This window comes from Diorhabda sublineata, chromosome 2 (assembly GCF_026230105.1).
Source record: "Diorhabda sublineata isolate icDioSubl1.1 chromosome 2, icDioSubl1.1, whole genome shotgun sequence".
NCBI classification, from domain to species: Eukaryota; Metazoa; Arthropoda; class Insecta; order Coleoptera; family Chrysomelidae; genus Diorhabda; species Diorhabda sublineata.
The window spans coordinates 5,244,308-5,259,678 of record NC_079475.1 but is presented as its reverse complement, the minus strand read 5'-3'; the positions used below and the strand labels follow the sequence as shown (position 1 = coordinate 5,259,678).

Sequence of the window (15,371 nt, the reverse complement as noted above, 5' to 3'; positions counted from 1 at the left end):
GTGGTGGTGAAAACAGTATGAATATCACCACAGGTTCCACAAACTCCAACTCAGTTATAATTGAAAATTGGACTCATTTTTCATATAAATAATTGTATGAAAATAACTTTGAGCTACATACATTTAAAAATTGAAAATTTCTATTTAATAATTGGAAAATTACTATACCTAATTTTTAGAATTTAGTGTAAAAAATGTTTTTTCTTAATTTTTAGCTATTGGAAGGACGTTAATTCCAAGGTATTTTAGGAGTATTTTTGAAGGTGGAGTGACTGAATTGTATTATAATATGAAACACCCCAAGGAGTCCTTCCACAATACTAGTATTACTCTAGACTGTGATCAGTGCACTATGATAACACATCATGGTAAACCTTTATTTACCAAGGTAAGTAGTCAATCGAATATTCCAAATACAGTACAGACTCTCGTTAATCGAGTAGATAGACTAGGAGTGAGCTTTATCTTTAAGTTTTAGGTAAAAAGTACATATTATAGACAAAAAGGATTTAATTGTCTCTTTTAAAAAATGAAGTTTTCAAAATTCTATTATGGTGGACTATACCATTTGAGTAAATAAACTGTCAATTTTCTTTTGCTTCTTGGTTTGAAACGACACTTTTAACACATTGAAGCCTCTTTAAAACAAGAATATCATTTGCGGAGTCATCATTCTCTTCTGCCCACTTTATGAAAGTAGCAAAGTCAACGACTGCAGCATCATTGCTAACTAAATGAACAGACGTTTCATCTCAATCATCACCATCTTCTTCTTCTTCTCCCCTATTCAACACATCTTCGATTATTTCGCCGTCTGTCATAAACAGACTCGCCGGCACTGAAGTTAAATTTTCGCTCTCATCAACGAGTTTTTCGGCAAGTGTTTTTCTTAGCTCTATCAGTTCACAATTAACATTTTCTTCGGGTTCTTTAGTAGCAAGAGAAACTTCCTTTTCTACATATATATTCCTTTTTATATGTATTGCTCCTACAATGTCATATCCGGCCATAAGTTGCTCCATGAACAAACAGGGACGTTTACGAGATAGATTTTCCCAAAAGTTCGCAAATGAAAAAAACCACGTTTCTTTTAATGAATTCATGGCTTTATCTTCCTTTGCCAAAACTAAAGCAAAGCTTTTTTGTATTGCATTTTTACTTTTTGGATGATATTCTGATCTATTGGTTGTAAAAGAGGATTTACTTTTAAGGGGCAAGAACATCAATTGTATGCCTGAACATTTTAACTCGGATTCTTCTGGGTGACCAGGACAGTTATCCAAAATAAACAGAGCTTTCTGTGGCAATTTCATTTTCTTACGAAATTTTTTTACTCTTGACACGAATATTCCATAAAACCAGTCATTACAAACAGCTTGCGTTGTCCATCCCGTACTTTGGTTTCTACCAGTGCGGTTTTTTTTTCAACCGTGCAGACGGTACGCGCACAGAAGAAAGCAGACATGCGCTGTAGGCAATTGCGAAGCTCTCGCACTACACACTGCGTCATTGTTGACATTCAGGCATCAGTCGGCGTTGTGCTACAGCCACGTAAACATGTCCGCCATTATTAATGCTCCTGCCAAGTATAAATTACGAAGTGAAATTCGTTTTTTACAGGCTGAAAGCCATAGTGCAGCGGAAATCTATCGGAGAATGAGTCGTGTGTATGGGGAAAACTTCATGAGTGATGGTGTTTTGCATGAATGGTGTCGAAAGTTTAAAGATGGTCGTAATGATGTGCTTTACGAAGGGAGCCAAAGACGCAAATCTGTCGTTTCAGATGACCTGAATGGTTAAAGATAATCGCAGGTTATTGCTTTGTCTACGGAATTTCCACAAGTTTTAAGGTCTGTCCAGAGATATGACAAATGTCTCGATATCTTTAGTGATTATTTCGAAAAGTATTAATCTTTTGATAGTAAAATTATTGTTTTATATGAAAAGGTAGATTAACATATTTGAATATCCCGGAATTTTTCGCCTTTTCAATCACCAATAGATTCAATTTATGTGTGCCACTTGCATTCGAACATGGCATAAACGTTATCCTGTCTATCGTCAGTTTACGGCCCGGACAATTTGTTGCAGCTTTTAGTAAAAAGCCGCCAAAATAAATCGCTCTTATCTGCATCATAGATTTGGTCAGGAGTTAGGCTTAGTTCTTTGACGATCTTCTCAAACTTATCTTTATATCGGTCGACCGCTGCGGCATCACAAAAGAGTTTTTCGCCCGTCATACTTAGCAGACGAATTCCAAAACGCTTTTGGAATTTTTCAAACCATCTTTTTTCACTGGCCTGAAAATCATCTTTCCCCAGTATTTTGGCGTAGAATAATCTGGATTTTTCTTTGAGAACTTCTCCTGTGATCGGTGTATGCCTATTTCGCTCTTGGAGGAACCAGGACCTTAAGGTTTTTGCAAACTGATTCAATTTTGTAACTGTTTTTTCGTATGTCGTGTCGCGTCGGATTACTGGAATGCCGGTCTGGGGCAGTGCAGGATCGGATTATCCAACCATAAATATTTGTTTTTATTAAACTGTTTACGTTCAGTCTCTGAAGATTATAACTTGGTTATCGAAACGGCCATCAGACAGTGTAATTGTGAGTGATTGTGTAATGGTAGTGTAAATAGTGTGTTCACTATGAATATCACCAACGATTCTGAAAACTCCAGCTTAGTTGTTGAGCTCTATTAGTAAAGTTCACGTATATAGATATGATAGATTTAGATTGAGCTATTTTATTCCTCAAATGTTTGTCCATTTATCTCAACTGTTCCAATTTGAATATATTTACATAAGTTGTCATCCGTTTCCTCACTTCTCACAGAAATAATACCTTTTACTCTACTATGAAATGTTTTGTGTAAATTTATGGGTGAAATTATACACAATCACATAATATTTAACAAGCGTCTTGAGGTTTGAATATTATATGGTAATTCACCACGTAGCCATTGATTTGACTCCATATTAGTTAAATAAAGTGTTAACGATAATTTCATGTTGTCTTGCTATTTTCTACATCTTCTTAAATATTTGTAAATGTTGTTTACACAACTGTTTTATCTCTTTTTTGAGTAATCCTTTTTTTGCAACTATTTCTTTTATTGTTAATCAATCGGAGAGGTGTAACTTTTCTCATTTAGCATTGTATATCAATGCCTTTAATTTTGAGTGGTCTTTGTTCATATTATATATTTTTTTAGAACATTATATCCTCGTGGTACTTTTTTGTGGAATTTGAAATAAATTTATTTCCATGACACTTATACAAAAAATCCTACAGCTTCTTGAATATGAATGATACTTGAACGGTATATTTTACTATTTGAAAATTCTAGTACACAAATCGACTATAAATTTTGTTAAACTACCTTCACAGAATGTACATTTATTCAAGTTTCCTCCAAACAAAAAGTATTATCGTCTTGATTTTTTGATCTCTCATAAATATTGCCTCTTGAAAATTAATTCAATCACTGCAATCAATCACATTCACTGTACTTGAAAATCGATAACGATCTCTTTTATTCGTATGCAATTTTTTAAAAATTCTTCATTTAATTTCGCTTTAGGTGTGTACAGAGGGCCGCTTAATTCTAGAATTTACTTTCGACGACTTGATGAGGATAAAGTCGTGGCATTTCGCCGTTAGGACGCATCGAGAATTAATTCCAAGAACGGTAGTCGGTATGCATTCCCAACAGGATCCCAGTATGTTGGACCAACTATCGAAGAACATCACAAGGCAGGGCATCACCAATTCTACGCTTAATTATTTGAGGGTAAGTTTAAAATTATTCATTTATTTCGAATTTTCGTCTCAAACTTCCAATAACTAAGTGCACTAATTGCAGTAAAATGATTATAAATTTAATTTTATTGGATTTACACTAGTTTGCATATTTTTTTGGTTTTTTTTATATATACCTCGAAATGATTCTGGATTCTGAATCGAAAACCCAAAATAGGAAATAAATTATTTAACTATTACAAAGTTCACCTAATTACAAAACAATTAACAAAAAATTGTGATGTAAGAATTTTTTTTGACGCCAAACAAATTCCATAAAGTTTATGTTTGAGCGCTGACGCGCACCGTTGCCAAAATTTTTCGTTCGTTTCGGAGTCGATACCCCAAAATTATTGTAAATTCTCTCCAACTATTGCGAAGAATACTTTATGAGGAACTTATTACCAAAAAAACTGACATGCAAGATTTTTGACGCCAAAAAATATTCATAAAGTTTACGTTTGAACGCTGACGCTTATCGTTCGTTTTTAAATGGAAACCCCAAATTTTTGACAAATTTTCTGTAACTATTGCGAAGGATACTTAATGAAGAACTTATTAACAAAAAAACTGACATGTAAGAATTTTTTATAAAGCCAATAGAAATTTATAAAGTTTTCGTTTGAGCGCTGACTCTTATCGTTCGTTTTGAAATCGAAGCCTCAAAATTTTCGGTTAGGTTACTTTTTACGTTGGAACGAAGTGGAAATTTGAATCGTAAAGAATGTGAATCAGTAATGATAATACATACAACTAATCGAGAGATATTTGAGGTTATGTATTGAAGAACTGCTGATGTGCAGTATTCGTTTTGAAATCGAAGCCCCAAAATGTCTGCAAATTTTCTATAACTATTACATAGAATACTTAATAAGTAATCTATTAACAACAAATTGTGATGTTAGTATTTTTTTAACGTCAAAAAAAATTCGTAAAGATTACATTTATGCTATCACGCACAAAGTTTTGAAATCGAAGCTCCAATCTGCAACAAAGAGTTTCATATATCTGGGGAAATTTCCCAAGGGATAGTACAAACGGCCAAAATGCAAGAATTTGCTCAAATTTACAGTATCCAGAATTTGGCTATACAATGTAGACAGTAATAAGTTTTCTCATTGAAGTTGAATGAGGTAGGGAAGGGATGTCAGTGCTCAAACCTAAGTTTTATAAATATTTTTTGACGTTATTAAAAAAATACTTGGATCTTGAATCAGAATCGTGAAATATGTAAAAAAACACATATTCAAAAATTTTTTATCCGCTTAACTCTTAATTTTTGGTAGTAAAATTATGTAGCCTATTATAAATTAACCTAAATATATCTCGAAAGGTCCCATTATATTTTCTTAATTTTTATTTTTTACGTTTTTAACTGTCAATTTGTTTTCATACCAAAAATAGCAAAAACTGGATCCATCCTCTCTAGAATAAACAAAAAACTGACATTTTTCAATACATAACCTCAAATATCTCTCTCTGGTTTTATTTTCATTGCTAATTCACATTCATTACGATTTTAACTGCTACTTCGTTGCCACGTTAAAAAAGTAGAACCTATGCTTAAAATAACCAAAAAATCGCCGATTTTCAATACATAACATCAAATATCTCTCGACTCGAAATCGTCCAATTATCTTACGATTTTTTCTGTCAATTCATTACCACACCAAAGAAGCCTAAAATTAAAATCATATGTTCAATATGCTCAAAAAATAATCAAAAAAATCGCCTTTTCTCAATACATATCTTCAAATATCAGTCAATTGGCCGTATTATGATTTTTAAATTCATAATCTTAACTATTTTAAACGTAAATCCGTTTCGACACCAAAAAAAAAATAGTTCAATATGATTAAAAATAACGAAAAATCGCTACCTTTTAATACATAACCTCAAATACTTCTCATATTAACCTCTTCAAATCTTTTCCTGAGGGTGCCATCTAAGATATCTTCAATGGTGAAACTCTTGATAGATCTAGTGGGTCCTGATGTACTAAGGTTGCTTGCTACAGGAAATAATCTGCTGATCCTGCGATTACTCTTGGTAGTGTATCCCAAAATCGTAGATACATACAGCTTGATTGGGATAAGAGCAACCTAGATGCACTTGGTCTCTACTTCCAGCTTGGATCGTGTTTCGATGAATCCTAGCAGTTGTCAGCGCACACATCTTATATTGCAATGGCCAAAATTAATGAATTAAAGTTTTAATTGCTACATCATGCACCCTATTCGCCCGATTTAGCCCCTTAGGATTATTTTCTCTTCCCAGACAAAAAAGGTATCAAACTTATTGAACATCATTGGGAAAAGAGTATGGAACTAGAAAGAAATAAAGTTGAAGAATAAATAAATGTTTTTCCAAAATTTTTGTGTTTTTTTTGTTGGGCTAGGTACTTCTGAGACCATCTTCATACACCATGTAATGAACGTGTCCAGGTAGAGATGCAGGTTTTTTATCTTGGTGGTTCAGGTATCCTTCGTGGTATCCTCGTTGTCTTTTTGTTATTTTTGAATAATACGACTTGGGTTTTTTTATAACTATTTTCTTTTTATCTTACAGTTATGTGTGATATTAGAACCTATGCAGGAACTTATGTCTCGACATAAGGCATACGCTTTAAGTCCCAGGGACTGCCTGAAAACGACGTTATTTCAGAAATGGCAGAGGATGGTTGCGCCGCCGGGTAAGAGAGGTACCAATTTTAATTGCACTATAGGATTATTCATTTATGCTTTACCAAATTTTTCCTCATACCTTATTTCCTTTTTTTTATAATTTAGTAACGACAGAACGACGTTAAAGTGAGTCTTTTATCAAATTTATAATTTTCATAAAATTCATATTCACCACAATTTTGCCCAACCATATTTTTATATCGTAAACAATTTTATTTTGGAAAGTTTCGTCAGTGTTACAGTCAAACTTCTTCAGTGCTGTAAAATGTCTACTTAAAAATGTTGATGATTAATTTTGAAATATCTTTTTTGTGTATAGCAAAAATGAAAAGAATCCTGACAAAATTCAAGTTTTTGCACGTGATTAGATAAATTTTTGATGATGAATGTTTAATTGACTGTGTCCGTACAGAATCTCAAAGGCCGGCGAATAAACGACGAAAAAGGAAAGGATCGAATTCAGGAGGGGCGGCCAATAATGCAGCACCGGCGCCAAACAAAAAAAGATCTCCGGGGCCTAATTTTTCCTTAGCGTCGCAGGTATGTACGTTGAAATTTTCATCTTTTTTTTAATCACAAAATAATGTATCAAAATAATTTTATATTCTATTTCATCTATTTTTATATTTAGTGTCAAAAACTAAACTAAACTGAACTTTTCCCTTTGATACCGAACACACTGTTTACACTACCACTACATCAACACTCACAATTACTCTGTCTGACGCGCGTTTCTATAACCAAGTTATCATCTTCAAAGACTGATGGTAATCTTAACAGTTCCTGAAGATGCAGAAGGTGCCAAAACAAAAAAACCAAAGGACAAGATTGAAGAATGAAGAAATAGGAAGAGATATAGAAAACATAGTAACAGAGAAACTGAATAAAAAACCAGAAGTAGAGGATGTTGACGTAAAAATAAACACATTAAGGAGTAATTTGAAGGGGTAACAGAAAAGTATATGAGTAAAGAAATGAGAAATCTTTACCAGGAGGTGAGAAGAGCACATGATAAAAACCCAAGAGAGCAGAAGGACACTGAAGAGATAAAGTAGAATATTTTGATATTATGTTAAAGGACAACCAAGAAAACTCATGGAACAATCAGCAGTAGAACAGGTTGATGTTAAGGAACCAGAAGAACCTTTGGGCACAGAGGTATAATGTGAAATATGGAAAATGAAAAATAATAAAAGTGGAGGAGAAAATGGTATTACAGAGGAGATATTGAAAATAGGCGAGGGAGAACTGCATCATAAGAAAAATTTGAGACAAAGAGTGGTTATCAAATGTCTGTCTATAAGAAAGGTGACAAAACCTGCTGAAAAACTACTGAATGTGGCCTACAAATAGTGGCCAAGTCAGAATAAGAAGAATGTCTACATTTTTTGTTCAAGCACTACGGCCCTCAAAGAGCCTTGGCCTCGTCCACCACATTCCTCCAGTCATCACGGTCCATCTCCTCACACCTAGCTCTTGAAGATCCTCTTCGACATCATCCAGCCATCGTTTGTGCGGTCGTCCAGGCAGTTGTCGGTCCTCGGATGTATGCGTGTACGCTTTGGTCACCCCACGCTTCAAGTGGCCTGCACATGCTGGGGTCTTTATAGAACCACATGCTCTGCTCGCATACTGCGATAGATCCGCTTTTTCGTTCTCCAATTACATAAAGTTTTTTTGTCAAAGACTTCTAATTTTTTTATAAAGTAATATGATTATGGTTGTCTTTAATTATTTCCTACCCCTATGACATGGAAGTGGGCTAGCTACGTAGCTAGATTTGGACAAAAATTATTTTGGAGTGGAGACCTCGCCAAGGTGCTCACCTTATGAGAGGATGTCCATCAATGAGGTGATCAGACGTTATTAAGATAATGCAATCATACAAAACTGGATGAATGGGCATCCCAATGAAGGATGCTTATATCCAACAGTATGTCCAGATGAGCTGAATGATGCTGACCTCCAAATGGAGTTGAACAATTCCTTTCCACAAATTATTGGTGATCAAACAAAAAAAAATCTAAATTTGTAATTTTTTACTAAATGCGACTGAGCTTTTAATTCGAATTGTTTATATATGAACATGCAAATACACAAAATCTGAATATGTACAAAAGTGGTTCCATACAATTTTGTAGAAAATTTCTATTTCTAATATTTTGACACTTTTCTAATTATTCTCTCATATCCTCAAAATATATTGAAAAAGTAATTTTTAAATAATTTTTAATTTTTATCAACGGATCAAATAGAATTAATTCAACATTTTTCAATTATAAAAGCTTTAAATGACCGTACATTCAAAAATGCAATCGTTTAAATTTGACATAATAATCATGGTGAAAAAAATTTTAATTAGGTTAGTATCATAAAAATTAAAGTTCGCATGAAGATGAAATGTTGAAATGATGATTTTTTTTAATTATAGGATGTGATGGTTGTGGGTGAACCTTCATTGATGGGTGGAGAATTCGGAGACGAAGATGAGCGACTGATAACTAGGTTAGAAAACACCCAGTACGACGCCGCCAATTCCTTAGACCATGACAACCATGGCTTCCACGCTGCTGACTCGCCGATGCCAGGATCAAATTCGTGGGGAGCGGGAGTGGGGGATAGGGGCGGACCGGGAGGAGTCGGTTCACAACAAGGGAATACCCCTTCCAACCAGGACTCTGATAAAAAATCCCCGGCAGTGAGCCAGTGATAATAGTTTTTTTTTTCTTTATAAAAACAATGAGAATCTCCGAGTCAGTATTTTTTTATTGTACTTCAAGTATTTCAGTGGTTAGATTGATTTTTTTTTTAAATTGGACTTTTTTCACTAAAAAAATGACATTTTTTTGTATACCAATGTTTTTATTAAAATATACGGAAGTAGAAACGAATTTCGTCTTAAATATATGGCCTTATTAGATTAAATAAGTTTTAAATTTATTCTGAAGCCAACCAAGATATTTGTTTGTTTTATAATTTATCGTAAAATTGTTCTACTTCCTGTATATGAACCAAATTTGTTATTTTGATAAAAAATTGCAGTGTTTAATTAAATTTGATAAGGTTCCTCCAATTTTACTGTAATTTTCGCCAAAGCTTTTCCTTGATTAAAGAAAATAATTCCTTAAAGGATTTTTACCAACAAAGCTTCGTTTATCCCCCAGCCCCCTTCATCTTTGAAAATAATGATTTTAGATAAAATAGTATCAAATACAAAATATAGCTCATAAATAGCTCTATAAAAAAGATTATGTACATTTTTCACATAAACTAATTCTTTTGGCTGTTATGACCCAAAATATATCAGCAGGAATCAAATCTATTAGCCCAATCTGATCTCTTCCAAGTGTTCATGAAAAAAAAAATCAATTTCATTCTTACTGAAATATTTTGGGTCATAACAGCCAAAAGATTAAGTTTGCGTGAAAAATGTACATGACCTTTTTTATAGAGATATTTATGAGCTATATTTTGTGTTTGAAAGTTTTTTCTCTAAAATCAATATTTTCAGAGATATTTGAAGAGGGCTGGGGGCCATCAAGGGTAAAATTACTTTTGGAGAATATCTTCTCTAATGACGAACAAGCTTTGGCAAAATTGGGAATTTCATTCATTATTCACATAGTTTTTTTTATTTTTCTAAAGAGATTAGCTATTTTTGAAATATCGACTCCATCCTTCAACTTCTTTTGTTTTAAATAAAAGTCCAAATAACCAAACCGTTTGAGTTTGTGGTTGAATGGAACGATTTTTGGTCTGCCAGGCAAAACGAACTGATTTCAAAATAAGAAATTTGTCATTTCATGTGATGAGCATGTTTTTACTGCCCTAACAACCAATTTGTATATTAATTGTTTATAAAAATGTTCAAAATTTATTATTTTATCCTGTTCTTGAGTCTATTATATTGTGTACAATAATGTCTCACCTTGTGTAAATATATTTCTAATTTCTTTTTATTTCTAGAATGTTTTAATATGTTTTGGTTGATTTTAGGTCTCTTCTGATTGATATAAAGTTTTTTGAAATAAGTAAAAAATTGACGTTCCGACAGAAATAAGTCAAAATGACAATTTTTTATGTTTTTTAAAATTAATTTTCTATCTAAAGAGGCTTAAAATTAGGAAGATTTATCGGGAAAATGAATTTCTAATTTTATGAGTTTTAAAGAATATGAATTAATAATTTTGAGAATTAATTCTATTTTAATTTTTATAGAGAATGTTTTCGTTGTTGTTCCCCCAGTTGAAATAAATCATTTTTTAGTCATTTTAAGAACAATTTGTGTCATTTTCTAATCAATTTAAATTTTGAACATTTTTATATGAAAAAAATATGCTGTAATTATTTTTAAAATAAATTTTAATAAAATCCCTGCAATGTCTACTTGAGAAATAATCGAGTAGGTGAAATTTAGTGCAAAAATGTGGTAAGAATAGCAAATTGTTTTGTCTTTATTCAAACTATTGTATCATGATAGTATTTTTTTTTAATTTACGGGCGTAGAAAAGTAGCTTTTAAATTTCATTAAAAATATAATATTTCAATATTAAACCGACTACTGCTACCTGTCTACGCCCCCTTGTGTTGTGTACGTAATTTAAACAGAAAAAAAATACAAAGGGGTACATCGTAAAGTTGATTTTTTAAACAATAAATGTGTTTTAAAATTTTTATAGATTTTATGATGTAAATAGTTTTTTTATTGAAATATTAATGTATAAAAAAACGGTTTCCTCAAAAGTGAATTGAATTAAAAATACTTGAAGTATAAAACGGAAGTTACAAGAAATTCAGGAAACGAGTAAAGGTAATCAACATTATTTTCGATATGAATACAAAAAATTGGTCAAAAGGAACAAAATTACGATAAAATTATAAATTGTACTAAAGCAGAAGAATTGATCTGTGGAATTAATCATTTCCCTCCTCAAAAAAAACTGACGAGGTCATAAAGAATAAGTAAATATCAATTCGTATTAATTATAACAAACAGTGGAATTCACAGTGTTACTAGAACGTATAAAGAACCAAAAGTACAAAAATTATGAAATTATAAATTTATTATTTATATTTTTTTGAAAGATACTAAAAACTAAACATCTAACAGTGGAATTCTTCAATCAATTCAATAAAGGAACTGAAAAAGGATTCAATGAATAAGGAAATTATGAAATTCGCGAAGTTTTCAAAATATTGGAATTGAAAAATTTATAGTTTCCCTCATGAAGAAATGAAAAAAAAAAAAAACAACAACCAGAGGAGTCCTAAAGAAAACGTGAATTATAATTTATGAAGTTTAAAATTTATTAGTTTTTAGAAAAATATTTATTCATCCAAGAATCTTGTTGTGATGTATGTAGCAGTACATAACATCAATCCGTCTACTTCTAACCTGCCCCTAAACTTTTTGAGTAGGAGAGAAGTTGGGACAATAAAAAGACTTCGCATCAATCATACAAAACTTACTATTTGATGTTGTTAGAAAGTCGTCCTGTCTACCAAAGTTGTCACGTTCCTGTTTCTCTTAAGCACATCTTCCCTGACTGCAGATACCTCATACCAGCAGTTTGATATTAAAATCACTCCCCTCAAAATAATCAACAATATAAAGAATAAAAAAAGGGGTATTTAAAATCAGTTTACAATTATTTTGAAGAATTTATATCCTTATTAGCAAATTTTTATTCAAATATAGAATGCCAGAAATATTTTTATCATTAATAAAAACCCTTCGGAACCCACACCTGTAATTGTACTCCCACCAAATGTCTAAAATCTTGGTGTAATATTTACAAAAAAAAAAATGTTCCAAATAAAACTCTTCTGCATTGCTTAACTTGCCCTAAAGCAGTTTTTGATCTAAGCATAACGATTTTTTAAACTTTACACACCTTATGATTCTTCTTGAGTCTCAACAGTTGTTCCCCTTATTTCTACGGTCGATAGCCACTTCATTGTTATCCACAATCCGAAAGATTTCTATAATTCTGTCTCAAATTTGTCTTGGTACATTAACATTGTGGAAGAAAATTTTCGTGAAAACTTTTAATAGTAAAAACCTTCACCCTCAAAGTGGAGTTGTCACACACAATTGATAATGTGAAAGCAAAAATCCATGATAAAGAAGGTAGTATACCCCTAAATCAACAATATTTGATTATCGTGGACTACGACATCCAAAAAGATACTACTCTTCACCTGGTGCTTCCTTTGAGAAGCCGTATCGTTGAACTGTCTCTTCGTGTATTTGCTATAAAGTACAAATTTGACAAGGTGATTGTCGTAAATCTACGCCAGATTACATCCTGGAGCTACAAACTGCAGAAAGACCAAAAGTGGACATATAGACAACTTTCATCGCAAGAAGAAGATCAAGTAGACATGTTAATATCACACGTGGATTTCTTGTACATAATCTATCTCGTCAATAATTGTAAAACTGGACTGGTTTGGCCTTTTGTTTTATGTATACAATCAAATAAAAACTGGTAGACGAATTGTCTATGTTGCTTTATTCCAATCAATGTTAATGAATGTGTTTGCCGTATTTTACCATTTACAAAAATTGATGGAATTTCTACTCTACTTTTCTTCAGTATACGTACCACGGTTAATTTCTGATGTTTTAAAAAGCTAAAATCTAAATCAAAACTGGTAAAGCAATTGTCTATGGTGTCACAGATTGAAGAACACAATCTAACAATTGCTTTATAACAATTTGGAACGGAGTATGGATCTTCTGGTTGTCATTATAAATAAATATCAAAAGCTTTCGTACAGAACATTTTGATATCTACCAAGGCAAATGTTTTATACCATATTTGCTGGGTTTAAAGTTACAAAGTTCCCTAAGAGCCTCCAACTGCTCGTCTACGCAAATATTGTGGAGGAGGTAATTTTTATAATTTTCAATAAATAGCTCTCTAATTAGAGACAGTTTATCAATCTACTATCTTTTGTCATCAAATCTAATGTACTTCAATAAAAATGTAAACCTACTTTTAGTAAATTTTCTTTTTATGCTATTCTCCAATTCACCTGTTTACTAATTCCACAAAAAATTAATCTAACAAAAAGGATACCATTTTAATAAAATTTGAAAAAAGTGTTGATAGAATCCCATGAAGGAGGCTTATTATTTTCTAAATTTCTTGTAACTCGAACAGATAGCCAGTGACGTTTTTATTTTCCATTATTTAATTATTTTCTACGAGAGAATTAAAGAAGTGCAAGACGAAGATTTCTTTTAGGAGTGAGATAAGAAAAATAAGAGACAGTGTGCTAAGAGTGAAAACAAAAAAATACTAAATTAATTGAAACTTGATTGTGCTGACAATGCTAAAAATGGACCATACAGACGATTTGTTTTAGTGTTGACATTACAAACAGGAATCTACAGTCGAGGCGAACTTTATTTATAATATAAATATTATTTAATTATCGATTTTATTGAATATATTGTTTGATTTAATTTATTTGTTAATATTAAATTGAATCATCGACTACACTACAAAAACAGTTGTTATTTAAAAATCATTTAATTTTGTGTTTAAATGTGACATTAAGATCAAAATATACCTTTTAATTGACAATTACAGTGCTCATGTATTTGTCAGTTACAATGCTGTAATTCAAATTGTAACTGCAACTTCCCAAGGTAAAAGAATGAAATTTCCTAAATCCCATGGAAAATTCTTATTTTCTTGTAAGTTTTTTTGATATTTCATACAACTAAATTGTTTATTACAAATATGTCAATTGAAAATTATTTGAAATCTTTTTCTCCTCATCTTTTCATGTTTTATATATAGGTTGGCGCATATTTAAAAAATAGATTAAAGCATAAATATGAAAGGTATAATTGAAATAAAACTAAGGAATTGTAAAGTAATAACTGAAGTTTATTTTTTTTTAAATAATACCATCTAAATGATGATCCTTTCCACGATAGTACTCCTTTAAGTGCGAACGGGAATTATTGTAAACTTTCTTTGGTAATGCTGATGTAATTGCTCTGCCATTTTACCACGGATATTCTCTGTACTATACTTTGTATTTAAAATATTCCTTTTAAAAAGTCAAGAGGTATCAAATCTAGACTACGAAGTAAATCTGCTTGGAAAGACATATTCCACAAGCGTGTGACTAGTAGTTCCGTCTTGTTAAAGTCATTATTATGTAATTCTGGAGCTAAAGAAACCTTCCAATATTGAAACAGCGTTCGGTAATAATTTTGACGTTTTGTACTCGCGCATTCACAAAGAAAGAAAGGAACAATTCTTCCTCTACCTTGCTGCTTATACTGTCACATTAGAACTTTGCAGTGGTTTCTGGTACTTTACTTTTGAATACTTACTGTTCTAGTAACGACCATTTTGACTGTTTATAAACCCATTGATATGGAAATGGGCCTCATCAGAGAGAAGGATATTGTCAAAATTGGAAAATCAATTAAACATCTTATAACCAAATGGATCCTTTCTGTGAAGTCTTATTTTTTCAAATTGATATCAAAGTTCAAAATACATACAAGTGACTGGCTATAATCTTTTCTTCAGAGTAGTGAGATCAACTTTACACCCTCTTGCCTTCCTTGTCATGTTCCCTAAGTAGTCAACGTGGTCCTTAAACTTCAGTCCTTAGTCTAGGTTTTTGCCTTTGTGATCTAGATGACTACTTTTTTCACCATATCTATACTGTCTTCTTATTTTTTTTAGTACTATGGGGATTGAGGATTAATAGAAGATATTTCTTACTGATATTTTTTTGGTAGTTTTTAATTATTAAATTCAACACTTTTATACCAAAAACCTTTTAAATGTATCCTAAAATGAACTTAGGTAATTTGAATTTTTATTTTCTCGAATTTTATCAATTTGGTAC

The 15,371-nt window shown here is 31.8% G+C and overlaps 1 protein-coding gene and 1 pseudogene across 3 annotated transcripts in view; both read left to right on the top strand.

The window, feature by feature from the left end:
- Positions 1 to 12,539, top strand: part of LOC130453065 (LIM domain-binding protein 2) — a 104,242-nt gene extending 91,703 nt beyond the window's left edge. The window contains exons 5-9 of one of the 3 annotated variants that reach the window (XM_056792657.1): positions 216 to 388; positions 3,584 to 3,793; positions 6,370 to 6,502; positions 6,898 to 7,025; positions 8,917 to 12,539. In XM_056792657.1, the coding sequence (XP_056648635.1) occupies positions 216 to 388; positions 3,584 to 3,793; positions 6,370 to 6,502; positions 6,898 to 7,025; positions 8,917 to 9,195 (923 nt within the window). In that variant the 3' untranslated portion in view covers positions 9,196 to 12,539. Of the gene's footprint in view, positions 1 to 215; positions 389 to 3,583; positions 3,794 to 6,369; positions 6,503 to 6,897; positions 7,030 to 8,916 lie in introns of all 3 variants that reach the window. The other 2 variants (XM_056792658.1, XM_056792659.1) reach the window with 2 other exon arrangements.
- Positions 12,537 to 12,867, top strand: LOC130453188 (ubiquitin-60S ribosomal protein L40-like; annotated as a pseudogene).
- The last annotated feature ends 2,504 nt before the right edge of the window (positions 12,868 to 15,371 follow it).